Source organism: Anser brachyrhynchus (assembly GCF_964034855.1).
Source record: "Anser brachyrhynchus genome assembly, chromosome: 1".
In the NCBI taxonomy this organism is placed as follows: domain Eukaryota; kingdom Metazoa; phylum Chordata; class Aves; order Anseriformes; family Anatidae; genus Anser; species Anser brachyrhynchus.
In genome coordinates, this window is record NC_137694.1 from 54,448,955 (window position 1) to 54,476,522 (window position 27,568).

Here is a 27,568-nt window from a genome sequence, read left to right on the forward strand (position 1 = left end):
AATGACAAAGCATTTTGTTCATTTCATCACTGTATAGGCCTTCAGCTTGAATGTTTTAAATTATTTAGTGCCATCTGAATAGAAACTCATTACTGTATCACTGAACAGTAGTACTATAAGGCCCAGAGATACAGGCGTCGAGGTTTTGGACACAGTGTTAACTACCCAAACATGATTTTCTTCTTACTATGTTAACTGTAAAAGCAAAGACACCAGCCTAACTTTTGCACTATTGTCTACATCAAGTAGCATCGACTATCAAAAACTGAGCATAGACTACTCCTAAACACAGCTAGTGAAACATTTCTTTTTTTTGAACGGGCACCTCCTCACAACTGGCATTTCTTTCTCCTAACAACACTTCCTTCTGAATTTTAAGCTTCTGTTTATAAATATCAAAACACGTAATTTATCAGATCAAATACAAACGCTATTCTGGCAGGCTTAAATTTCCTTAGTCTCAACAGCTTAGATCCTTGAGTAAGCGTTGTGTACTTTTTAACCTTTTCATCACCTCTGTGTGATTGCCTCTGGATAAAACAAGCAGAGCCACCACCACCAGGATACTGAAGTGATTTAAACGGAAGGAAAATGCTGGCTCACAATTAGAAACCAAGAGGCAAGGAAAATGAGAACAGGCAGGCCATAACGCAAGGGGAAGATTCACACTGACAGATACGAACAGGTGGGCACCTTGAAATAAAACAATGATTAACAGCCACCACAGAGTATTGAAATGTAGCCTAATTTCTAGACTACTGTTCAGTTCAACAATTGCTTCTATGCTTTTTTTTTATAAATACTGATGAAAATTTCAAAAAAATGTACATACCGCATACAGTGCAAAATGTTTCTTTCCCCTTTTCCTGCACCTATCAGGAGTAAAGCACGTTATTATGGACACTGTGGAGTCGCATTTTTCAACAAAGCTTTGAGTACCTAGATTTTCATCATATAAAGGATCAGGTGGGCAGAATTAACTATTTTTTTCCTCTCTCGTACACAACATTGAATAAAAACCTCATAAATGAATTTATAAATACCTTTTTATCTATTATGTAGGTCAACATCCTTTCTTCCCTGCAAATTCATAGGCTTTTGGTTTGCAAGATGAGGAACATCAAGGGTGGGAGGGGAGAAATTTTACTCCATTTGACATGAAAATTTCAATCCCATTTTTTGAGAAAGACATTTGCAACATAAGCTCAAAACCTTGACCAATATTGAAAGAAATCTAGAAATATTCCCAAACAGGCATAAACTCTTAGCTGCCTCCTGCAATATTTTACAGTAAAGGAACAACTAAGAAATGAAGTTGAAGTGTTGTCTGTGCAATAATCCTTAACAGATGGATGAAAGCAGCTGGAAAGAAATCAGCCACAAACAAGAAGCTCAGAGCTTGTTGACATCTTCAGAGTACCAAGAGTACCAATGCTGTTAATGGAAAAAGCTGAATAATCGAATATGGCAAATCAACTACCATAAAACATAATTAGAAAAAAATCATAACCCAAAGAGTATTAGAGGTTGTTGGGTTCTATATAAAAACTTTGTACTAAAAAAGCGAAAGGGGAGATGGGGGGGGGGGGGAGAAGATCCTGAAAAGACGAAAACAAGACTCCCCCTCACCACTTGTTATAAAGTAAAAGATAGATTGCTGTATGATATTTACCTGCAGATCACATGGATAAAACAGACCCAATATTCCCTGTCAAATGTGGCTTCTACATCTGCCAAAAATAACTACCTTTTTAAAAACTAAGCACATTAGAAAAAGCTTACATTTGTACACGTTCTTCTCCCTCTCTGTGGCACCAATATTATGTGATTATCGGGATCAGACGGGTGCTATTGACAGCTGCCTGCTGTCTTCACCATGTTGATGTCATGCTAACAGAAAGTGTGTTTTCTGACAGTCTGACAACAAGGAAGAAACTGTGAGATCAAACAATGGAACCAGTTTAGACAAAAAAAAAAAGGCAACAAAGCTACCAACACAGTAGGGTTCTCCAAAACAGGCCTACAGTGGTACAGTGGGGGTGGTGTGGAGGGAACCCACTCTTTGCTGGGAAGCAACTCTGGAAAGAACAAATGACAAAAGGATACTCCCCCCAAAAAAGGTGCAGAAACTTCCCAAGTACACAAAATTGAAAAGGGGAACAGCACAACTCAACCAATACAGTATCACTCAGTGTACCACTAGAAACCGCATGAGTAGTATAAATAGTAATATAATAGTATAAATAGCAAAAAGAATTTAAAATGCATACACTAATACAGTGTGGAAAACAAACATTAAGAAAAAGTTAGGACTGAGCCCACCAATGACCTTCTTTAAGCTTAATTGCAGAGAAGTTGCTACTGGATTTCTGTCATTCATTTCAAGAAGAGCAAAGGCAAGTGTGAAGTTCAACTTCTTCAGCAATACTGCCAGGCCAACTGGAGTCAAGCAAGACCACCACTCATCATGATGCCTGACAGCAGGGACTACATTTTCTAATCGTATTTCATGTAATGTTAGCTTGAAGCACAGATGTATTTGATCTTTAAAGTGACCTGCCCAGCTCTACACAAAGCATGTTCTTTTCTTTTTCAGAAGCAGAAGTAAATCTTCTCAGCTCAAGGCTTGATCTTGTTATCTCAGAGTACGACCAAGCCAGTACACAAGGAATAAAGTGTAGGTTATCTTTCTGTCCCCGCTGTATGACACTGAGTCGCCACATATAACGTTTAAAACTATTTTAAGACTGGCACCATAATTCTTGCAGTACACAGACCCCTCTATTCTAATGTTCATCTTACCTTAGCGAAGGAGAATTTTGTCAAGATGACCTTGACACCCCTGAATACTTCATTCAGGCTTACCTCTAACAACAATAGGACAGAAATTCTGAACAGTGGGGAAATACCTACCAGACCCCTGAGCATCCTGCATTCTGAAAAGCAAAAAGAGTGTCAAGCATAATCACAGCAAGACCATTTCCTACTGGAGAGAAACACATTAAGTGTAGCTGACAGCAAGGCATTCCAACATGTAGGCCTTTGCCTTTTGAACACGAAGTGGCTTTTCATTTTGACCTTATGTAAAAATATAAGATCTTATGTGACAAGATACAAACAAAAAGGTGTAAAAACAAATTCTATAATCTTTTCTTCCATCTTTTGCAACAATAGCTTTACTACTGCTGCTGAAGCCCCCCAAAAATGGAAGAAATAATTTCAAGAGAGAAATCTTGCCTGCTTTTTCATTATAATTATTCTGGTGGAGCCAATAAAAGATGCTATGAATCACCACAAACAGTAATTTCATTCTTTGTATCACTTGCACAAATCTGTTTTTGGCTAGAAATGAATTATCCAGAACAAAGGCTAAGAATGGTGCCTTAACCTGACCTCATATATGATATCATCAAACGTATTGTCACTGAGGTAGCTTGAACGTGCTTAATCAGCAGCAAATAATCTCATAATACGACCTATGAGCTGCAGGCTCAAATTCTACAATGTTTAAGAGAAGAGCTTCAAAGGAGCTGCTAATACACCCAATGTTCCAACTCCTCCTTGAATGCTCATAGGAAATAAAATGCTAGAAGATGATGACTTTTGTAGATATCTTCTACAGGCTCAAAAAATGATTTTCTTGTGAAGGCAAAAGAATAGATAAGTTAGGAGATTTTGAGAACAGAATGTAAGGATCCAAAAGGATCCCTACTACCTAAATATGGGTATAAACACCTGGAAAAAAACACAAAGATCCACTGATCTGAACAATAAACGTAACAATATAATCATATACTTCGGCTTTATTTGCAGCTTAATGTTTTGGAATGGATAAAAGAGGAAAAATGAAAGATCCAAATAAAATATGAATGATAGGTAATTATATTAATGTCTTTGAAGCACAAAACTAATTCCTCCCAAAAATTCATGTCGTCTGTCTGAAGAAGAGAAGAAAAATAGTCCTGACACAAAGAAAGAAACTCAACTGCATTACTGAAGTTTTTACAAATCTCTTAGAAAACTATCTTTATGAAAATGGCTCGTTAGATCATGTAAACATTTTTAAATGAAGTATATAATTTAATGATACAAGACAATATAGTGAAATAGACATTGCCTAAGTTTTTCTGGGACAAACCTTTCAACTGTTATAGCTATTGCACTCTCTCAAGACCAAGAAAGAGAAGATAATCATTTACAGACTAAAGAAACACTGGGCGATACACTTTGTGAGTAGTCCTGTACATCACGGGATGAGGAGAAGAACTAGATGTAGTCATCAGAATGTTTTGCTCAAAATATACTGATTCTATATAGCTCTAATTCCAAGTCTCCTACCTTCTCCAAATGATAATCATTTCACGCAATACTACATATGCACTTAGTTTAAAAGATTTGGTTTGGAATTTAAGCTCTGTACATTTTTGGAACACCTGATGGTGGGATAAATATTATAATCTTTGCCATTACACCCAGAATTAAGCATGCCAGAGAAAAGCATGTTTTTAATTGAAGGAAAAGAGTAATTTTCATAAGAGAGTTACTCCAATCTATTTCCTGCCACACAAGAAGAAAAAAAAAGCTACGTATCCATATATACACACACGGACCTGGGTGTATATACACAAATACATATGCCCACACACACACTAGTTCTGTTTGATGAAAAGCAAGCACCATTGTCCACGCTATTAATAGTGGTAATTAATTACACTATGATGTTTCCTCTCATCAATATCCCCCACTGATCTGTGGAATCACATCCTTGTTGAGAGAAGCATTCAATCATCTGGGGGGATGCAGGTACATCCACTGATATGTTTTCCTTTGTCAGTTCCTGATCTATTGAGCCTTCCTTCAAAGCCATTTAAAATTAACACAGTTCCTAAAGTACATATAGGACAATCACCAAATTGTTTCCATAATTAATCACCTCCTAGGATGATGACTAGAGCTCAAACAATCTTCCGTTCTATTAGAGCATAAAACCATGAGAGCATCTCTCAGAAAACTACAGCCCGATAATGACAAATGTTAAGTCCTCCAGTTATTTCCTTTTTCAGCCGCTCAGTAGGTTAACAGAAAACTACAAGCAAGCTAACAATGATTTGGACCTTCATGAAAGTTAGGAGCTGGATTTTACAACAGATTAGTTGCAAAGTTAACACTCACTTGTTGAGATAGGACCATAAAATACATTTATAAACCCATTGAAGAATAAGATAATCACTGTGACATTATGCAAACCAAAGTAATTCATGATTCAATACCTGCATCTTCAGGAAGTAGCAAAAAGCAGGACACAACCAACACGATATTCAACAGCACGCTTAACAGCCTCTTGTCTCTACAAGGTATGTCTAGTATCATAGATACCCTTACAAGCAACACCCTATCCAGTCTCACAACAAAACACATGCTGGCAAGTGCAAGGAAATGAGAAGCAATCAGTCAGTAATCCACAAACACTGATACCTGCACCTAAGGGCTCACATGCCTAATTCTTTAAGTTAGTTGAAAGAGCAGGTGGGAAGGACAAAAACCTTGACAAGCTCTTCCAGTTCTAACAAACAGAACACAATCAAAGTTAGTACTTCTTTTCAAGAGTTTCTTCTTTCCTTCCTGGTAGTGCCCTAACTCAGACACACTTTTCAATCCGTATCAGGCTACAAAAAAGCCCATGTTCCTAAAAGCCTTTAAAATGTTATTTTTAAATGTCTCCAGGGTCATACAAATTATTTATTTGCATGCAAGTATTTATTAAAAATACCACCAGTAGTCAGCGTTCACTCCATGTATTCCCCGTTTCAGCCAAGCAAGCTCTTGTTCCTTCAAAATACAGCGGTGTTTACCTCACTGACCTTGGGACTGCCTTCCTCCAGTATTTCTCCCTCATCAGTTTGCATGGGAACAGGATCTGTGCAAAGCTCTGCAGAAATGCAAAATACTGCCTAAAAGATAAAAAGAAAGATATATTTTAAAAGAATGATTTTGGTTCCTTTAACAGTGTTATGCAAGATTGCAGTGCACATAAATAATGACTCTAGGCTACGACCTTTAATGTTCACGTTCTGCATGTATTCACTGAATTTATGTTTTGCACAAACAAGTACGGCATCTGCTACTCAGGATAAAATATAATTCTACTTAATGAAGAGAAAAAAGCACCTAGCAGGAAACTGCTTTCTTTTTAATGTTCAAATATGTCATTGCTGAGTATTTTATGTATTCATCGTGTTTACTGAATAAAGCTATGGTCAGTGAGGAATAATCACAGAGACTAGAGCTGAGCAAATCTTTCTTACTAGAAAATAGCTTTTGTGCTAATATAAGCATCGCAGATTCAGCTTAATCTAAAGGTTATTAGTCTGAAAAACTGTTATGACTGCCAGCCATCCTCTGACTTCTTATTTTGGGAAATTTTTCTTTGACTTCATTTTAGAAATAAATATATTCTAGACTCTAAATGGTTCAGGGAACAGATAAAGCCATTCAGCTTTAGCTCACTATTTCCAATTTAACCCAGGCCAACAGCTCCCGGAGTTTCTAGTATTCAGCACTACGTAGTAACTTTTTAAATTTGGTAGACACAGTGTGTGCAGTTCCAACTGAACAAAGTCAACATCGCAAATTCCAATCTTAAAAATTTAACTTATGGACACATGCAATACAGTCAGGGAGTCTACAAAGATTAGAATGTCTTTGACACCAGAGAATAAGCCATCTTTCAGGTGTAAGAGAGCATAAATTCAGCAAGGAATCTCTGAGTCGAGAAGGCAAAACTTCTGCTATCAGCAGATCCATCATATTCCAGTTCTGTGCAAGGAAAGGGCTCACACCAAGTTTAAAACTATGAAGCAAATTGCCATTGGCCTTTAACAACTGTCCCTCTCAAGATGCTCATCTCCCCAGCTGTGCCAGCATTTAAATGCCATTTGAAGTCTCTCCACATCATATCTGCACCTCAGATACAGAGCAACTGACTCTTCTGTCATCCTTTACTGCAGCAATTCCAAGCCTGGAAACTTTGGGAGTGCAAATTGAAATGAGGTCAAAATGAGAAGGCTTGGAAATTTGTCATCTCCATTTGTACCTCTTCTGTTTCAAAGTTAGAGCCTGTTCATAAGGTAAGGCTGCCAATGCACTGCCAATGCCTTCTGTTATGTCATGCATAGGTAGACAACATCTTTCATGGCTATTAAGTTGTCACAAGGAATGAAGAATATTCTACAAAGGGCCCGAAGCCACAAAATGTTGCATACAGCTCATCATGCCTTATAATCAACAAACTGCTGGTTATGTTCAGTAATATCAGAGAGTCTCACGCAAAGCAGCAGCATTTTTCAGACTTACAGCAATTTCCTTCTCTGGGTTAAGAGGAAAGAGGATAAAGCAGAACTCTCACCCAATTCTCTGTGTGAGGTGTGGGTGTGAGGAACCTCAGAAAAACTTTACTACTACTACTATCATCATAGCTTTAGTCACAAAAACTTTATTTCCCTTTTCAGCGAATGTTGAACCTCTGAACTATTAAGCAAGAATATTCGGTATCTACAAAGAACCTAGCTCTTTTGTAGATGTAACCAAAAGGTTCAGACTTCTCTATAAAGAACGTTACCACTCAATAGCATAGTCACACAGATTTTACCAGTGCAGACTTCATAGATACAAATGGGCATTACCTCACATGAAATTCCATTTTAGTAGCATTGTCACTGATATGCAGTGCTCCATCTCATCCTTTATCTTCACACGCTAGCACAGGGCAAAATAGATATAATACTCGCAATTAAGAAAACACTTGCTGAAGAGTTCATAAACTAGAGATTAACAGGCCATAGAATCAATACCATGACTTCGAGTGAATATACTGATCTTTCTCAAACCCAAGATTTGACCTAACAAATCAAATATATCATGTTTGTCAAAAACCACCTCAAATATTCAGACAAGACTTTCTGAAGCGTATAAAAGAAGCTGATTGAGACCTGACAGATGCTGAAAGAGTTATACTAGCTAGCAATATACGAAGATGTATTATTTTGTCTCCTTCACGTCCTACTCCATTGCATGGAAGTTAACTCCACAAACAGTGCGACAAAACAGTTATTTCTAGCATAACACAAAATGATGCCCTTGAAACGTGTTCAGCTTTCACCTCCTTACTGGAATTTTGCTGTAAAATCGGAGAGGCCGCACGATCGATTCATACAGGATTAACTGGAGATGAACCTAAACTTCAACCCTGTCCCTACAGCATGGCACTGAGGAAGATTAACACACAAGACTGGAGTTTATCATGTTAACACAGAGATTAAGTAAACAAAAGGAGAAGCACCCCAAGTGAAATGCCATACGAAACACTCCTAAAGGAATTTGGGGTTACGCTCTATTAGCGGTGAACACCCTAAGCACAAAGTATGTATGTGATGAGCAAATTCCCTTCTAGCATGAAACAAATGAAACTGATGAGGACACAATGTGGGGATGTTACAATCGTGGGGGTGACAGAGGCAAGCTATGACACTCTGCTTGTTGCATATAAGCAAAATTCTTAAGTACCGAGAGGTAAGCGAGACGTGTATCAGGCACGGACACCAAGAGCTTCGTGGCCCAGACGAGCGTCTCCCCGCAGGCGAGCTGCCTGTCCCGCCGCAGGGGCTCGGGCAGAGGCGCCGAGCAGGCCCTGTCCATGGTACTCGACCACGCTCTGCATCCAACCCAACCTCAGCGCCGCAGGGGCAGGGCCTTTCTTAGTGTGACTTTGCAATGTCGGATTCGAGTAACTGGGAAGTGCCACAGGCCGGTAGGCAGACACGCTGTGGTCCAAGAGCCAAAATGGTTTTGGTTTCTTTCATCCAGAAGCACAACAGAAAGGTTTGTAAAATCAAGCAAGGTCAGGTCAAAACAAGACCACTGTGAGGACTGGTCGCTGCATTAAGAGTGCTAGACGAACTTAAATATGAACCTCTGAAAAAACTGCTGTGTTTATCTTCTGAGATCTCCCAAGAAATCAGCAGAACATAAAAAATAAACAGAAAGCGTACAAGAACAAAGATAAGCAAACTCTCCCACTGAGGACAGACTAAATACACTAGAACAATTCGAAGCTCAGAGAACGGAGTGAGAAACAGGAAGGAGTGCAATGGAGAAGGAAAGAAAGAGATGATTCACTCACTTTTCACTTGCCCCATGATTCAAAGATCATAAATCCAATTTCTTTAAGTGATTTATTCTTTATTGACGGCGCCGGATGCACGGGGGATCTTTCCGCCTATCGTGCATCCCGAAGTGAAAAGCCGTCCCAAATTTATACATCACAGTGATTAATATTTTATTAATGCCTATACATATTCATTATCTAACCCCGCCTACTCTCGCTTCTCATGCTAATCAGTTTTTTGTGTCCTGCGCCTGCGCAGATCCTCTCAGTGGTCTTGGGCAGGGGTCGTCGAGCTGTGGTCGGTGGTCTCAGAGAGGAAGGCCATAAGTCTTCCTCACAGTGTACTTTTCACCCTTGGTCAGGATTCTGCTGAATTAGCTTTCTTCCTAACCGCAAGGACTGTTTTTTCTTCGAATCTTCTGCTCATTATTTTCTTATCTTGGATTCCAATGTCTTGTTCGAGATATATTGCCCGTATGTCCTATTTTGAGATACATTGTCCGTACATCTGCTTCCTGCCCTACACCTAATGTTCTGTTCTCCTTTAATAGTTTCATTCTTAACCCTTTCTTATCTGGAATCGCCTCAGCTTCCCTAATCAATCCCCCCTTTTCTTTTCCCCATGCAAATTCTTTTGCATTGCATGCCCTTACCATTAGCAGTATCGCAGTGACATACATACAAATATTCCTACTACCAATAACATAACCAGATCATTAAAAACTTGTTCTAACTATTGAAAGTTGGGTAACCATGAAGTTAACTTAAAACTCCTAATCCTGTTCCTAGCATTCCAGTTAAGTCTCTTTGTGTTCTGCCCCTGAGGTGTACTTGCTTTTGTGACCATATTGTTCAGCCTTCTAATGATGTCTTTAGGAAAGGAGAACAGGCTGGTTGAACTGCTGAGATGTTAATTTGTATTAGCAATTCAACATGCTTGAGAGACCATTCTGGATTAAATAACAATTGTTGTTGGCCTGTGTTCCTTACTACATACGGGCCTGTTTCATAAATTTTGGGTTCCAGCTTGACTGGGGTTTGGGCATAGGTTGTAGGGGAAGGAAGTGCAATAGGGGGTCTCACTGTCGTAGGAAGTATAGCTACAGTCTGTGTTAATTGGCCACTTTTGGAAGTCGGTTTTACTAAAATCCCCGTTGCTTTCTCGTGGGCTGTTCCATTAATCATTCGGCACCCTATTTCAATTTCGTCCCCTACAGTTCTTTGGTGTATCCACCCTTCCCCTAAATTTTGCCATTCTGATAATGCATGTAAATGATCACCATTTGTTCGCCAAATAACCACAACAGCTAACTTTCCATTAATGTTCTTATCCTCCGTGGTTACGGCTTCAGACCAAGGCCACCCACCATTCTCTATCATCATAGAAGCACCTTCCAATTCTTGAATCACAATTACAACTATAAGCCACAGAAATAAAACAATTCTGTTAACTAAATTTCTGCTAACTACATTACTAAATACTCCTGACCATAGTGTCTTCATTTTGCTTGACTGAACTTTAGTTTCAGTTCACCGTCACCCAGCGTTACTTTCCAGGGGGCTTTTGGAGCTTTCTTCACTCTCGAATAATGGATCCAGGCCGTTTGCTCCTTAATCTTGATGGCGGTATGTGTTGTCAGCAGCACCTGGTATGGTCCCGTCCACTTTTCTTCCAAAGGGCGACCTGCAAATGCTTTTACATACACATAATCCCCAGGTTTAAAGGGGTGGATTGGTTGGTCCAGCCCTCTAGCCCTGGTTCCTGAGACAACTTTAGATATTTGATCCAACTGTTTTTGGAGTCCTATTAAATAATTATACAAGTATCCCGACCCCAGTTGCGTCAGGTCCTCCCCGCTGAACAAAAACTGATAGGGTCTTCCGTATAATATTTCAAAAGGGCTTAGATTTTCCTTTGTCCGTGGTTTTACTCTAATTCTAAGTAAAGCCAAAGGGAGAGACTGAGGCCATGATAAATTAGTCTCTTGCCCTATTTTGGCTATTTGTTGTTTGATTAGATGATTCATCTTTTCCACTTGTCCGCTTGCCTGTGGTCTGTAAGGGGTATGGAGTTGCCAGTCTACCCCTAAGACCTTACTTACTTCTTGAACTATTTGCGCACAAAAATGAGAGCCTCTATCCGAGGACATTGCTGCCGGAATTCCGAAACGCGGTATTATCTCATTCAGTAAAACCTTAACCACTTCTCTTGCCTTGTTGGTTCGACAGGGAAAAGCCTCCGGCCACCCGGAAAAAGTATCTGTCAAAACCAACAAGTATCGATACCCCCCTTTTCTTGGCAGTTCTGAAAAATCTATCTGCCATTGTTGTCCTGGATAGTTTCCTTTACTGATTATTCCGAACTTTACCCTATTTTCTGTATTAGGGTTATGATGCAAACAAATACTGCATTGCTGGGTTACTTGTTTTACCGTAGTATACAGATTTCTTCCCACCAAGACTCGACTCAGATTTTTATATAAGGTGTCTGCTCCCCAATGAGTCTTATTATGTTCTGCCATGACCATAGGCCATATTAAATTAGAGGGTAGTACAACCCTATTATCTTTCAGGTATACCCATCCATCACTCCTTGCTTTTCCTCCCAGGTCCCCAATTAACTTTTGATCTTCCTGTGTGTACCTAGGTTCCTGTCCTTCACCTAAAGTTTGTATTTTACCGTCTGGTATTAAAGTGAGCGCTTCTGCCTCAGCCAATCCGGCCACCCTTTTTGCTTCTTGGTCAGCCAATCGGTTCCCTACCTCGAAGTCAGCGGTTCCTTTTTGGTGTCCCCGGCAATGTGTAACAGCCACCTTCTCTGGGTGCTTTACCGCTTCCAACAACTTCAAAATCTCCTCAGCATATTTTATTTGTTTTCCTTGGGCCGTTAATAATCCTCGTTCCTTCCAGATAGCCCCATGTGCATGCACCACACCAAATGCATACTTAGAGTCTGTCCATATATTTACTTTCTTTCCTGCTGCTAGTTCCAATGCCTGCGTAAGGGCAACTATTTCTGCTTTCTGAGCAGACGTCCCAGGGGGTAATGGTTTCGACTCAATTACCTGTTGAGTGGTCGTCACCGCATACCCTGCTTTGCGTTGTCCTTGTTTCACAAAGCTGCTTCCATCAGTATACCATGATTCGTCCGCGTCTTCCAAGGGCTCCTCCTTGAGATCTGGTCGGCTAGAATACACAGTTTCCATAGTTTCGATACAATCGTGGACCACTGGCTCGTCAGGAGTGTTACTAAGGAAAGAAGCTGGGTTCACAATGTTAGTAACCACAATTTCTACGTCATCTTGCTCCACCAGTATTGCTTGGTATTTTAAAAATCTTTGAGGGGATAACCAGTGTGCCCCTTTCTGCTCCAAGACTGCCGAGACAGTGTGTGATACCAGCACGGTTATCTTCTGTCCCATAGTGAACTTCCGAGCCTCCTGTATATTCATGATGACAGCGGCCACCGCTCGAAGGCAACCCGGCCAACCTTTACTTACTTCATCCAGTTGTTTAGAGAAGTAGGCCACAGCTCTCCTGTAGGGGCCCAGCTTCTGTGCCAGCACCCCCAGAGCCATCCCTTGTCTCTCATAGGAGTACAACCAAAAGGGTTTAGACAAGTCCGGTAGACCCAAAGCTGGTGCTCGCATTAACTCCAATTTAAGCTTCTTAAAGGCAGCCCGTGCTTCCCCCGTCCAGACCAATTTTGACTGGTTATTCTTGATGAGGTCATATAGGGGTTTTACAATTAGTCCATAATTATTAATCCATAGACGGCACCAACCTGTCATCCCTAGAAAAGTTCGTAATTCCTTAATGGTCTGTGGTTCTGGGGTACGGCAGATAGTTTCTTTCCGTTCTGTTCCTAACTCCCTTTGTCCCCCTGAAATCTCAAACCCCAAGTAAGTTACACGTGACTGAATCAGCTGAGCCTTCTGTTGAGAGACTCGATACCCATTCAAACCCAGAAAATTAAGGAGACTTATCGTCCATTGCATGCAGCTGCTCCTATTCTCAGTGGCTATCAAAAGGTCATCAGCGTATTGCAGCAGAACTCCTTCGGTGTTTGGGGCCTCCCAAACCTCAAGCTCTTTTGCTAGTTGATTCCCAAAAATCGTGGGGCTGTTTTTGAATCCCTGTGGCAATACGGTCCAGGTCAATTGAGCCTTTCGTCCTGAGTCTGGATTTTCCCATTCAAAAGCAAAAAGCTTCTGACTTTCTGGGGCTAAAGTCAGGCAGAAGAAGGCATCTTTTAAATCCAGTACGGTAAACCAAACTAAATTATCTTTTAATTTAGTCAGTAATGTGTACGGGTTGGCTACCACAGGGTGTATATCTTCAGTGATCTTATTTATAGCTCTTAAATCCTGCACTAATCTATAGTTCTTCCCATCTGGCTTCTTAATTGGTAGTATAGGAGTATTATATTCAGATTCACACTCAACCAGCAGTCCATGTTTTAAAAACTTATCCACTATCCCCTTAATTCCTTTCCTGTCTTCTAATCTTAGGGGATATTGCTTAATCTTAACTGGCCTTTCCCCTGGCTTTAATCTCACCACTATCGGGGCTGCATTTTTGGCTCGCCCAGGGATGTCAGTAGCCCAGACTCCTGGGTAAACTTGGTCTAAAATCTCCGAAGGTACTTTACCGATGGGGTCTGCTTGTATCAGCGTTAAGCTTAGCGCGGTTATCAGCTTTTCTTCTCTCACCTTTAACCCCACCTTCCCTTTTTCAAAGACAATTTCCGCTTCTAATTGTTCTAGTAAATCTCGCCCCAGCAAAGACTTCGGGGATCCTGGTAAATATAAAAACCTATGTATTCCCATCTGTTTCCCTAACTTATATTTTAAAGGCCTTAGGAAAAAGGCTTTCTCGTGCTGGCCTGTAGCTCCTATCACCGTCACAAAATCCTCATCCTCTGGTATCAATTTCTGGTTTAACACAGAATAAGTCGCTCCTGTGTCAATTAAAAACTCCACTTCCTGTCCTGATTTCCCTAGCTTAATTTTAACCAGCGGATCTGCTAGGGTAGAATCCCCCGGTCCACTTCATTGGTCGGGAGATACACTAGCTACCATCAACCTGTTCTTCTCCCATTGTTTCGGACATTCCCTTCTCCAATGACCCACTTCCCTACAATATGCACACTGATTCGGTCTCAGGGGAGGCTTTACTGACCTTCCCCTTATCCCATTCCCTCTTCCTTTTCCCCGAAAAGGTTCTTCTTGCCTCTGTAAGGCCGCAACAGTTGCCGCAGCAATAGCCCTACCCAGCCTTTGTTTCTCATTCCCTTCTCGATTCCTAAATACCCTCCATGCCTCTTCCACCAGCCTTTCTAAATCTCTCACATCCGGCTCCTTCATTTTCTGAAGCTTCCGCCTTATATCGTCCGCAGACTGACCCAAGAACAGTGATACTAGCTGGACTTTAACTTCCTCAGAAGAGGGGTCTATCGTAAATTTTTGCATTGCTGTCCTTAGTCAATCGAGAAATTCTGACGGGGTCTCAGTTTGCCCCTGTTTTATGGTATATAACCTAGACCAGTTTACAGACTTTGGTATCGCACTTTCCAAGGCGATCCTAATCCATTCCTGATATCTTTTTAATAACCTATAATCACCCTCATCATTATAGTCCCAGTTTGGGTCCACTCTGGGCACATATACCTCCACAGTTCCAGGTAAAACTGACGTTACCTGGGTCTGTACTTGAGTTTGTGCATTCTTAATTACCAGTTGCTTTTCCGTTTCCGATAATGCTGCCAGCATTATCTCTATATCTTTCCAATCGGGATCTAAATTCTTTACAATCAGCTCAAACCTCCGGGCCACTGATTCTGGATCATCCCGGTATCCTTTCACAGCTTCCTTCCATGAATCTAACTCAGCAGTTGTGAAAGGTACTTTTATCCGAGCTGGTCCGTTAGCCCCCATAGCCTGTCGTAACGGGGCTTGAATAACGGGCCCGACCTTACTTCGGGTTCGAGCCGTGATCGGGGTAAAGTCTCCATTCCCCCAACTCTCATTTTTCTTATCTATTCTGCCGTTTCCTGGGCTCGCCCCCACGCCTCGTTCTGTTATCTGGGGCGGGAGGACATAATCCTCCATTCTCTCCTCTGACTCATTCAATTTCAAACATCTCTGCCCGATACTGCACGCCGAACAACATCTTTTCATTTTTCCTGCCCCTTCCTTCTTCATATCCTTTTCTATTGCCAGGATCAAAGGATCCTGTGGGGCTAAGTTAATTCCACACTCCTTCTGCCATTCCGGGTGGTTTCTCAAAGTGAAAAACATATCTGCGTATGACACCTCATCCCACTTTCCTTCTCTCCTTAGAAACAACATTAACTGTAGTAAAGTATTATAATTTAAGGTTCCATTCAGTGGCCATTTTTCCTCACAATCCAACTTATAAAGTGGCCACCATTGATTACAATATTTTATCAACGTTTTCTTATTTTCAGTTCCACCGGGGGATCCCCCTATATCTTTCCAATGACTCAAGATACATCCCAACGGGCTTTTCTTTGGAATCCCACTACTCTGCTGCCCCCCCATGTTACAGTTCAGAATGTTTCTTGTTACACAATACAAGCCGGCAGCTTTCCACAATAACACCAAGATCCTAGTAACGTTATAAAGAGTATAATCAAAATCCCAAAGACAATAGCCAAGGTCAAGTTCCACATTTAAACACAACGTAATACCAACCTCGCATGCAAAGGTTATTTGTTTCCCAACAGCAACTGAGTGCTTTCCAAAAAACCAAATGCCGTCTTGCAGAAAACTTTTACTTTCCGACTTACAGACGACCCCAACTGACCGGTCAACCAAATAAACCAAAATAAAGAATATAATCACTTACAATGATGGGGTCCGTGTCTGCCTCCGCAGTGATCCGTTGAGTCGAGGAGTCCCTCCGGGAAATCCCGGGGGTACCCTAGGGAGTCCTGTTCCCAGCGGGTCCTGCGGTCCGACAGAGAAGAAGTCCCATCTGGGTCGCCAGATTGATTCAAAGATCATAAATCCAATTTCTTTAAGTGATTTATTCTTTATTGACGGCGCCGGATGCACGGGGGATCTTTCCGCCTATCGTGCATCCCGAAGTGAAAAGCCGTCCCAAATTTATACATCACAGTGATTAATATTTTATTAATGCCTATACATATTCATTATCTAACCCCGCCTACTCTCGCTTCTCATGCTAATCAGTTTTTTGTGTCCTGCGCCTGCGCAGATCCTCTCAGTGGTCTTGGGCAGGGGTCGTCGAGCTGTGGTCGGTGGTCTCAGAGAGGAAGGCCATAAGTCTTCCTCACAGTGTACTTTTCACCCTTGGTCAGGATTCTGCTGAATTAGCTTTCTTCCTAACCGCAAGGACTGTTTTTTCTTCGAATCTTCTGCTCATTATTTTCTTATCTTGGATTCCAATGTCTTGTTCGAGATATATTGCCCGTATGTCCTATTTTGAGATACATTGTCCGTACATCTGCTTCCTGCCCTACACCTAATGTTCTGTTCTCCTTTAATAGTTTCATTCTTAACCCTTTCTTATCTGGAATCGCCTCAGCTTCCCTAATCACCCACAATTCACGTTTTACCAGCTTTGATGTTCAAAACAGACTGTATTATTTCATACCATGCTCAGTAAGTGTGAACTCACTCACATGGAATGGCAAGAAGCTGGAAGTTTAAAAAGGCCCCAATTTACTAGAAAAATTCACAAGGGGCGGGGGAGTAAATCCACTTAAAAAAAATAAACCCTCACAGCTGGTATAAGAAGACCTTAAGCCACAGACAGCAGGAGTTATTGCAAGAGGAAGCTTTTGCTAAGCACTATCCTTTTGTTGTAGTTTTAGTTTTCCCCATGACACTTGCTTTTGGCTTTTTTCAGGAGACAAAGTATCAGGCAACAAACTCTGAGTCCAATTCAATACATTTTTACATAGTTTCTTCAATTCCCTATGAAAGGAAGGATTCATATAGCCACTGGCACAAGAACGCTGCATTTCCATCTTTCTTATTGCCCAAAGCAGGCATCTGGGGATTCCTGAATCCATGAAAAAACATCTCTGACAGACTTTTGTAATAGTCATTAAACTAAGGATGACTTCTCAGCCAAGAAAGTGACTGCCTACTGCCAGCATATGAAGAACCAACATAATTATTCCATGTTGTTGGCAGTGACAAGCCTCTTAAGCTTCCGAGAAGAGGGCTAAAGATCACACACTGGGTAGCTTATTTTGTACAAAGAGGATAGACAGGCAATCAGAATTTGTACTAGGGTCCTACAGGATTGGAAAGGAGCCCAACTAAATGAGCCCTACAGCTTCCAAAGTCCCACATATTAAATTAGTTACTTCCAACATTAGATGGACCACCTTCCCTGGAGATAAAATGACAAAGTTTATAGACAGTCCGTTCAGACTTTCAGATCTGACACCTATTAACAAAGTCACTCTTGGAAAAGGTCAGAGTATGATAATCCTCTTCTTCCACTCTTGCATACATCCACCAAAACTACCTCAAATAGGACTGAGGCCCCCCAGCTTCATCTGAGGTCTTCTGGAAAAATTAACCAACTGCAGCCTGAGTGAAAAGGACTCCAGGGGAAGTCTGACAAATGGTACAGGTATGCCAACATACAACCTAGCAGACGCACATCTGAAGTTAATTAGTTTTTATTTAACTCTTTCAAATTTAATCTCATATTCTCAAAGATAAAAATACTCACTAATAGAAGAACTGTAATTCTTATGAAATTTAATGCCTAAGACAGTATTTTCCTACCGTAATGTAATATGGCCAAATCAGTCTCATGTTTCATCCTGTTTGTGTTTCATCTCTTTCTGCAGCAAAGATGTGCAGAATTTTTTCAGTGGTATCAGGATGATGGATGCAGCTACCAGTCATAAATTCAGTGTAACCACAACAGTGCAGAGCACCTAGCTCCTCACTACTGCATTCTGGCATATTGCAGCGAATAAAACCTCAGCCGAACTACGATATCCTCAAAAAGCCCTGACGAGTAATACCAGTGAACAAGGTACTTCTACTTCCTAAGGCTGACTGTTCCCCAAATAGAAAGGTCTGTCATTCAGAAGCATAAAACCCTTATTAGCAGGAGAGAGCTGGAATCCACGTGTCTTCAAATTTGCTGGTCACCAAAAAGGCATTATTGGAACTAAGCACTTTATCTAATAAATGGGTCTTTCAACACTTTTTCTTCTGATTGCCAGCAGACGTCAAATACAGACTGAAGAGGAAAACAGTGCCCTTCATTTGATATAGAGGAAAGAATAATTTCAAGCTTCTGAAGGCAGCAGCTGCAAAAGCAGCACTTTTTGATGTAAAACCGATTGTGGTTCCTATGAATTGCAAAGTCTGAATCAGATATGGCCAACAGGAAAACCCTCAAAGAAGAGCAAAGCTGTGCAAACTGTCACCATTACAGAAAGTAAGCAGAAACTGAGGGTAGATCCTAAACTCTCTCAAGAACACAAAGCAAAACAGACACACAAGTGCTCTTCAAAACATGGTGATCTTGTATACATGCCATACTTGGAAAAAAGACAGTTCAAACAAGGCAGTACTGGAATGAATTGTATCTTAAATGAGACTAACACCATCACCTTGACACATCATCGCAACCATTAGTCTTTACCTAGGTATGCAGGCACAGAAGTGTTTATTTTTAATAGATGATCTAACCATATTAGATTAAATTGCTAGTTTCACACATTACATGGGGTTTGTTATGACTGTACAAAAGCAATACAAAATTTAACATATGGAAAAAGAACAGAACAGTTTTTGTCATTTTAAATGAGAATTGAGAGGTACTGAGATGAAAGCAAGAGCATCCAGAAGAAAAACAAAGCTTCAATCTAACTTCATTGCTTATAGGAACTGATTACTTACAGAATCCAGTGACTTTAAAATCTCATCAGAAATTAATTCATTTTCAAAGAAAACCACCACACACATCAAATGTAGCTGACGAACACAAATCCCATCAGGCAGTTACAGAAAAACCTTCACATGCAAAGCCACAGGAAATAACACACTAGAAAATACATGACAATAGCAATATACTTTAAAAGTGGTTAAAAAACTAGTATAGGAGAGTGTTCTTCTCACCTCCAACTTTCAAGGATGCAATACTGAACTTTGGATTTTTATTATTATTATTTCTTTTTTACCTTTGACGGTTTCCAAGGGCTGCCAAAGCCCACAAGGATCCGTCCTGGCTACATTCAGTGCAAAAACGAAACCCTAGAAGTAGACAAAAATAAATAAATAAATACATTAGCCAACGGTGGTCATTACCAGATAAAAACATGTAGAAACGGAAGACAGTTAATTGCCTCTGAAGCTCAGCAACCCTTACTCACAATGCATTTAGAAAAAAACTGTAAGATCACATAGGGTAAATAAAGAATTCTTATTGCAAAAGAAGCAACACAGGCTCCTCCTCTTCCCCAAAGTAATGTATGCAGTACTGGGGAGATGGGGGAGAGGAGGAAGAGCTATGGCCAGGGTTAGAGTAAGAGGGAAACGTACTTTTCTCCTCACTATTCTTCCACCTCAACTGCCACTCTAATCAAGGCAATTCTTCTTCGAAGGCAAGGATTTTACATACTGCAACACCCATGTATTTGCTAAGTCTTAGGATCAAATTTAGGCTTAGGTTTTAGCAAATTTAGATTTCTACAGAATGAAATCGCACCACTGCTGAAAATGTATTTTAAAAATAGCTACCCTCCGAGAAAATGTCAAAACCGCCATAATACTGTTTATTGCTTCCACGTAATTACTACTCACACACCACCACACAATTCAGAGCAACAATCAGTTTTGAGAGAAAAAAAACGCTCATCCTGCGACCCAACAAACCATTTAAGAGGTCAGACTGTTTAATGAAGATTGATGGCAAGCTAATCAGCCAGCAGAATAAATACTATATACTACAGCCTGACACTGAAGTCTGATGAACAATACATCCCGCATACTGCTGCATGACGGAAACATCAAACTGGTATTGAACAGGAAATTCCTCTTCCAAGGATTTACTGTTGTTACCAGTTTGTAGAAACCTTGCCACTGGAACCACTGGGGGAATAGAGGGGAGAAGAGAATAATAAAAAAAAGAAACAAAAAGCTAATGCTTTCTCATCATAATATAATGGTAATATAATGGAAATACCTCCTAATACAAATGTTATCATTTAAACTAAGCACTACAATTTTATAGCTGCTGAAAATGTTATTTTTGGCAGCACATTATAATTTCCTTATTATTATCATTTTATCCTTTTCCCAACAGTTTTGAACTGTTTTAACTGTTTTGAACTGTTAGCTATCTGTAGGTACAGAAGTGAAATGTTGGCTTTCCATCCAGAAACGTACATGCAAAGCAGTATCGAAACACAAGTGCAACATGCTGTCTTCTTAACCACTCTGAAATGTACATTTTCACCTGGAAAACTATTAAGTACATTATCACCTTAATATCATGATGTCCAAAGCAGCCTCATACCTAAAATGAGGATGTTTTTACCAGGCAAGGCATTTTAAATTATTGTTACAAAGTAAGGCTCTGGAGACAAGTCTAACAAAACTCAAACTCTTGATTAAGTTTGCAGTAAGTGACAGCATACCCTGGAATAAGCAAGAACCCATAACATTTACCTCTTCTTAACATTTCCTTCAGTGAACAAACACTGCTTTCACCCCAGTTTGCTAAGTAAGTAAAGCAAGTTGCATTTACCTGGCTTCACTGGACAGTAGGAGATTAAGGAAATACTACTGACATACACTGAAAATAATACGCAGAGGTGAGAGCAGCCTGCTCTGTTGTCTTTGAGTTTTCAGCTTTCCCTATTCATTTCCAAGAGCTATAGAAAAGAAGGGAAAACTGAATTCCTTGACTGAATGGGAAATTACCACCCATCTCTCTGAAACATCTCAGAAATATCCAGCAATGCCATGTAAAACCCTGTTATTTATCCATGCAGTCAAGTACAAAATACCTTGTAGGTGTAGCCAAAGGCTGCTTGCTGTTGACCGAGCAGTTTTATGAAATGTATCTGACATCCACCCCCATCCAATGAGGGTATCAGCCAAAACGCAAGACTCACGTTTGTGCCATTTCTGACAGCAAAGCATCTGAAGTTGGGGGATATGAAACATTGCAGAAGCTGTCCAAATAACAGCTTTTTTTCCCGAAAGGGTTTGCTACAGGATGGACGTTGAAATACTGCAGCATTACTATCTAGCGAAAGCATTTAAAATTCCAGCCAAACCACCACATGCTTTTGGACCACTTATGTCTCCATGGAAAGAGAGAGAACGGCCACTGATTATGCCAATAACCTGTCCTGCCTCATCACAGACTCTTGTTCATGAGGAGTATGGATTCCTACCACTACCAGAAAAAGGCCTCTAGTGAGTATCTATTTAACAGATAGAAGACAAAAAAAGACTGATCATTCTCCTTCCATTACTCTAATAAATTTAGGATTATGTTTCTAGAGCAATAACAAAGTTAATTAGCAAAGTCAAAGTAGCTCAAAAGACTAGAATCCACTGAAAACAGGCTGAGTAATGGAACATGACATGTAGCTGAACAGGACTGCAAAGATGTTACAGCGAAGAGAATCCCAGCATCCACCATAGTCAGAACAATATTTAAATATCGTGGATATACCTCCTAACTCAAATCCTCAGACTGCCTATCTACTTTGACCAGCCAGGGTTTTAGGATGTGTCAAGGTGCTTGCCCAGACTGCATAGGAAACATTTTTGAAAGGAAATCAGACGCAGTTTGATTAGGTAGCCACCAACTGCTCAAGGGAAGCAAGAGGGGAGGGGAACCAAAAATGAAAGCAAACAAGAAACCCCACCTACAATTTAGGCACTGCTGACAGAATAAAGTGGGAAAGGCAACTCCCCCTGCCCTCCAAAAACCCAAAAACTGTGCCAGGTCCTAACCAAGTACTAACCACCTTAACTACAACACTTGGTGATTCAATATCCAGGTGCACTGAAAAATCTGATTCGGTATGTATTACCTGGCAATAACAGAAACAAATCACTCAACCTACCTGCTGATGGATTACATAAAGTAAGCCCTGCCCTGGCAGACCACAACTGCATCCATGCAGGGTAACCCCCAAACTGTTCTGTACGTAGTTCTGGTTCTAATCTAGCCTAGAGCAGCACTTTGCTTAGCTGGGTTAGGAAATCTACGAAGCAGCCGAATATCCTGCACAGTGTCAGGACTCCCAGGCTAGCCTTTTTCTCAAGTGTTTGTTTAGGGTGTTGCGTTTTTCCCATGTTTGCATGCCAAGTTCATTACTTACAGCAAGTACCTCCTTTCTGGTCACCTCACATAAGCTGCCTCTGTAGGAACACCGCAGTATTCCAGGTGCACAGAACTGAAAGGAGCAAGGTTACAATCAGAAATACGTTTTCTTCAAACTTTTCCCACAACCTCCCATCCAAATCCGGAGAACGCCGGTGACACGTGTGATAGAAGTTCCTACCGACTGTGAGATACCACAGAACAGGGGGAAATTCTAAAAATGGAATTTCTATTCACAACTGAGCAAAGGGAAGGGGTGAAACTGGTTTCTTGTGTAAGAACTGAGATAACGCACACAGGCGCACTCAAGGAAAGTGGTTATGTAATTCTACGAGGACTCCTGGGTAGCAATTACGTATAAAAATGAATCCCATTAGCAATTGTTGGGTATGTAATCCTATTTGGAAAGAATAATGACACACGAGCATCACTGAACTGGCTAACACTCAATGCATTCAAATCATTCAGAACCCACTATCCTGTGCTGACCACAGCTAGAAAAGCCTTCAATTTTGGTTTCGCAAAATATAACTGACTTCCAGGACTACGAAAGGGTCCAGAACTGTTGGTTTACCACTATCCATCCAAGTTAACAACAGGAAAATCTGAATTCCAGTTGCTATTACTTAGGCACCATTAAAAAAAAAGTTAATTGTGAAGGTAACCAACAGGTGGCACGTTTCTGAATTCACTGCGTCATGTTGTTGGCGACCACTCGTGATTAATGCGCGGCACTATGTAGTTACAAACTGTTCCCATCATTGGTCTAGCTGCCATAAACTGAGGCATTTTTCTGAGCTTCTGGCATTAACTAAGAGCTTTCTGGGCAAGATTTGCATTCACTCCATTTCTGACTGGCAACAACAGTACACTTGGAGACAAAAAGGGGGGCTTTGCTGCCACTGCGATTTAACTATCCCATTGCTAAATGGCTAGATGTTTGACAGCACTAAATTTTAGTTTAAAACTCGTTTCCAATTTACATACTTCAACGATTCTGATAAAGCAACCAAAAGCACACTTTCTGCTCAAAAGGCCTCAAGCTGTCTAAAATCACCTCACAAAAGCGAGCTGACGTAAATGCCCCAAACCATCACATAGCCAAGCAGGTGATCGGCAAGTTGGCCTGAAGTCATCCACAACTTCAAAACAACACAAAATATACTTTATTTTTCCTCCCCCACCTACAGCATACTGTCATAATTTACTGTAAAAATTATTCAGGACAACCCACGTTTCGCTGTGATAGTCCTTTCTCCACTTTATAGGACTTTCCAAGACTGAACAGGGAAATGTCATCAGTGAGGAACAGCAAGGGAGAAGGAGAGAGATCACTGGTGCCTGAGAGACAGTTCACCACTGCACTGTTTCATGGTGTTTAGAACCATCTCTCTGCCATAGGTGTAAGGAAACCCAGAAGACATACTTCAAGGAAAAAAGAACTAAAAACATGACTCTAAACAAAGCAGCCAGGAAGAAAGGGAAAAGGCAGAAATCCTCTGCTTCTTGTTAAGAAACCCAAAGAACAGCGTTCAGCAAGGGCAGCTGGGTGCTCCACAGAATCACCACGGTGCTCTACAGCAGAACAGGACGCGTTGCAGAACATCCATTACTTTTAATTCAGTGTTGGCTGTACAACTTCATATTTTGTTCATTATTAACTTACTTGTATTGAAGTTTTCTATACTGCGTGGAAAATAGCTCACCTGTTCACATAGTTAACATAGCTCACCTGTTAACATAGGTATCTTGTTGGAAGTGGCTGTGCATATCAAACTGCAACTTAGAATAAGTATCATGTATATACTGCTCTACTAAGGGAACGTTAGAAAAACTATACAAAAATTGTCACTAACCTATACGTACAAAACACAAGCCTCAAATCATAGCTTTTAAGTCCTTTTATATCAATAGTACAAACAAACTAGCAAAACCACTTCATAAAGCAGAACGCTGTTGTTTTTTGTTTTGTTTTTTTTTTGGTAAACGGACAACTACAAAACATGAGTTGCTCAGGAAACCCTTTCTTTTCCAATTAAAGAACGCCTTCCTTTTTGAATCAATGTTAAGGAGAAGATGGGAAACAAGTGCAAAAGGATACTTCTTTCAAATCCTAGTTATTGGGCTTTTTCTGAGAAACTAGTAATATTTCTTAAACCGCACCTATGTAATTTAAAAAACAAACAAACAAAACTTTTGTTCACTCCATCACATGGATACCAGATCATCCACATCCATTTCAAAAGCAGGATGATGGTAAAGAAAGGCAGACCTGGACTACACAAAAACGTTCTTAGGTCAGACTTCCTATTTAGAAATACCGTTCCTAGCTCTCTAATCTGAAAACAACCTTGAAAAATGAACTGAAGACAGAACATTGCACTGCCACCTCCCCAGTGTCCCAAAACATTACACGTTGTTTATGTGAAGGTGTCAAATATTCCTCCTCCCACTAAGGGGAAAAAAAAAATAAAAGTGCATTTTTTAAAATGTTTTGTTTACCTTTTTGCCACTTTCTAATGCACAAGAAGCACAGAAGTTCACTTTTTTCCTGCTCATGCTGATTTTGCTTGAGAATCCATAAAGAAGTTTTACAGTGAACGTGAGAGTTATTTGTTTCTAGTCTGCCTCGGCACTTATCTTATGCTACACATCACTTCTCAATTGTAACCAAGGTTAAATCCCAACTCTAAGCACCCTGAGGCTGCACACTGGTTAAGTCTTCCAAACTCCTCTGTGCTTTGTCCCACTGCCTCTTCAGTGTGGCTGAAGCACATGTACACGCATTTTATGCATAACATATATACGTGCACATGTGTAACCACCCCAAAACTATTTCTAGTTTTTCCTCTTTGAGTCCTTCAACACTCTAACACAGCGCTTATGGAAAGCTATTAAAACTGAAGTTGTTGGGAGCACTCTTTCAGCATCTCAGCATCTTCTGGAATCCCACCCCATGTTTATTTCTTTCTTGTCTTTGTAAGCTCTCTGTAGCAGGGAAACTCCCTTTTCCCTATCCCCTTTGCAACACACACTTGATAGTCAGGAGCATTGTAAATTTCAATGATGACTGAGGCACCTAGGAAATAAAAGATGAGCTTTGAATACTGGCTGCTTTTTCTGCTCTACACCAAAGTTTTACTCAGCTAACACAATGAAAGAAAATTTTGAGTAAAGTCAGAAACAAACTATCACTATAAAAACTCATTCCTTTCAATTGTTCATCTTCTGTTCTCTTAGATATTGCAAACCAATGCTTTACAGGCACAAAAGACAGCTGTTTTACACTGCTAATACTGCTTTCTGCTTGATAATGGGAGCAATGCTCGGAATCCTAATGGCACACAAGCAGCCATTACCATGAGTATTACAACTATCATGTAATTTAATGGTGCTCTGGTGGCAAAAACGGGGATACAATCAACGTGCTCCAAGTGCCAGCAATCCATTTACACCAGCATTCCCAAAGCTGCAGCGCCGTTGAAGCAAAACCAGTGCAGCAGCAGCAAGGCTTTATTTCAGGATAGTTGCAAAATGAGTCTTCAGAATACAGAGGAATTCAATGTCAGACCAGGGAGGTGAAGGGAACGAGATGTGGCATGCTAGACCAGGGGCTTTAAAAACCCTTTTGTCCATCGTAAAGGAAATGTTATTATGAGAAACCTACTTCTCGAGAGCTCAACTTTAAACCTGAAAGCTATAAATAACTTCTTTACTGCTGATAATCCCAACAGAATCATCCCATCAGGTTATTTATACCATGAGAGACAGACAACTCAGGATCGAAGGTTTCCTTTTCATCCAGAAGTAACAGCCATCAAGACCTACGCACCAGTATGTTTATCAAAAACAGCAGCAGAAACAAAATTAAAACTGATAAGGCAGTAAGCAGGCACGCGCCCTGGGAAGAAGGGTGGCTTATCTATCCATTGGCACATTGAAATGGGAACTTCAGCAGTTACAGGGGTTATTTAAAGACAGAACTACTGAAATCATTCAAACACATCGTGGGATTGGAAGATACTGCACCTAACTCTTTAGTTCTTACCATCTTCCTGTAATACCATTAGGAGAGTATTACAGTTTCCTCTATTTATTTTTTTATACATATATTTTCACACTAAGAATCTGACACTAACACAGTGCTGGTGCTAACTCCAACAGCAGTCATGATACACAAACACGCAGAAAACGTATCTCTGCATATGCTGTTGCGCACAGAAGGCGCTAGAGCTTAACACTCCACCCCGCAGCGCTGCTTTGGGCAGACGTTTATCACCACGTTGGGCTGAGGCAGGGCCAGGAGGAGGGCCGGGCTATGTGCATGTGTTGAGAATGAATACTAAGTCACAATTTGCTCTTATTTTACATTTATTTTAGGTCTTTGCTTGTTTACACCTTGAAATTTTCCAAATGAACGTGCCATACTTAAACACATTTCTAAATCATTAGTAACTGAGATTTTGGTTTTACACAAAGGCATTTTATTTGACTTCCTACTAACATGATTATTATATATGCAGAAAAGTTTCAGATCTTAACACTACTATGTCAAAGAAGAAAAGAAATACTAAGTTGTAAAGCAAATAATTCTAAACTACAATTGTAAACACCAACTTGCAATGTAACCAGCTGCCAAGTTCAGCTTCATCAGTATTTACAGCTTGACATCAGCCTGAATTGTACTTTTCAGCTATTTAGGCACCTAAGAAAGGGACAGGAAGCTAATTTTCAAAAAATCTGCTGCGTATTTAACAATGTTATTTCAAACTTCTTCAAAGAAATGAGGCAAAACTTCATTTTTTGTTTTTATTTTTATTACTTGTTTTAAAAGAATGTAACATTATTAGTGGTACAATCCTAGTCTTCCACAATGCAAGCTCAAATAAACGTGCTCAGTTAGAATTACTGAATGTGGAACTATTTGTACAAAGAGTTTTGGTCCTCCTGAGGCATGCGCAAGAGTACTAAATCTTCAGTCTTCTGGGGGTGGCACAAAGTAGTTCTTCAACATTCGCATCTAATTTCCTCTAAAAG

At 40.4% G+C, this 27,568-nt stretch overlaps 1 protein-coding gene across 22 annotated transcripts in view; it reads right to left on the reverse strand.

Annotated features, from left to right (window-relative positions):
* Positions 1-27,568, reverse strand: part of TNRC6B (trinucleotide repeat containing adaptor 6B) — a 151,308-nt gene that overhangs the window by 115,442 nt on the left and 8,298 nt on the right. For 4 of the 22 annotated variants that reach the window (XM_080575446.1, XM_080575444.1, XM_080575424.1 and 1 more), the window contains exon 1: positions 5,862-5,949. In XM_080575446.1, the coding sequence (XP_080431572.1) occupies positions 5,862-5,906 (45 nt within the window). In that variant the 5' untranslated portion in view covers positions 5,907-5,949. Of the gene's footprint in view, positions 1-5,852; positions 5,952-7,682; positions 7,756-19,367; positions 19,441-22,529; positions 25,006-27,568 lie in introns of those variants that run through there. The other 18 variants (XM_080575434.1, XM_080575442.1, XM_080575447.1 and 15 more) reach the window with 11 other exon arrangements.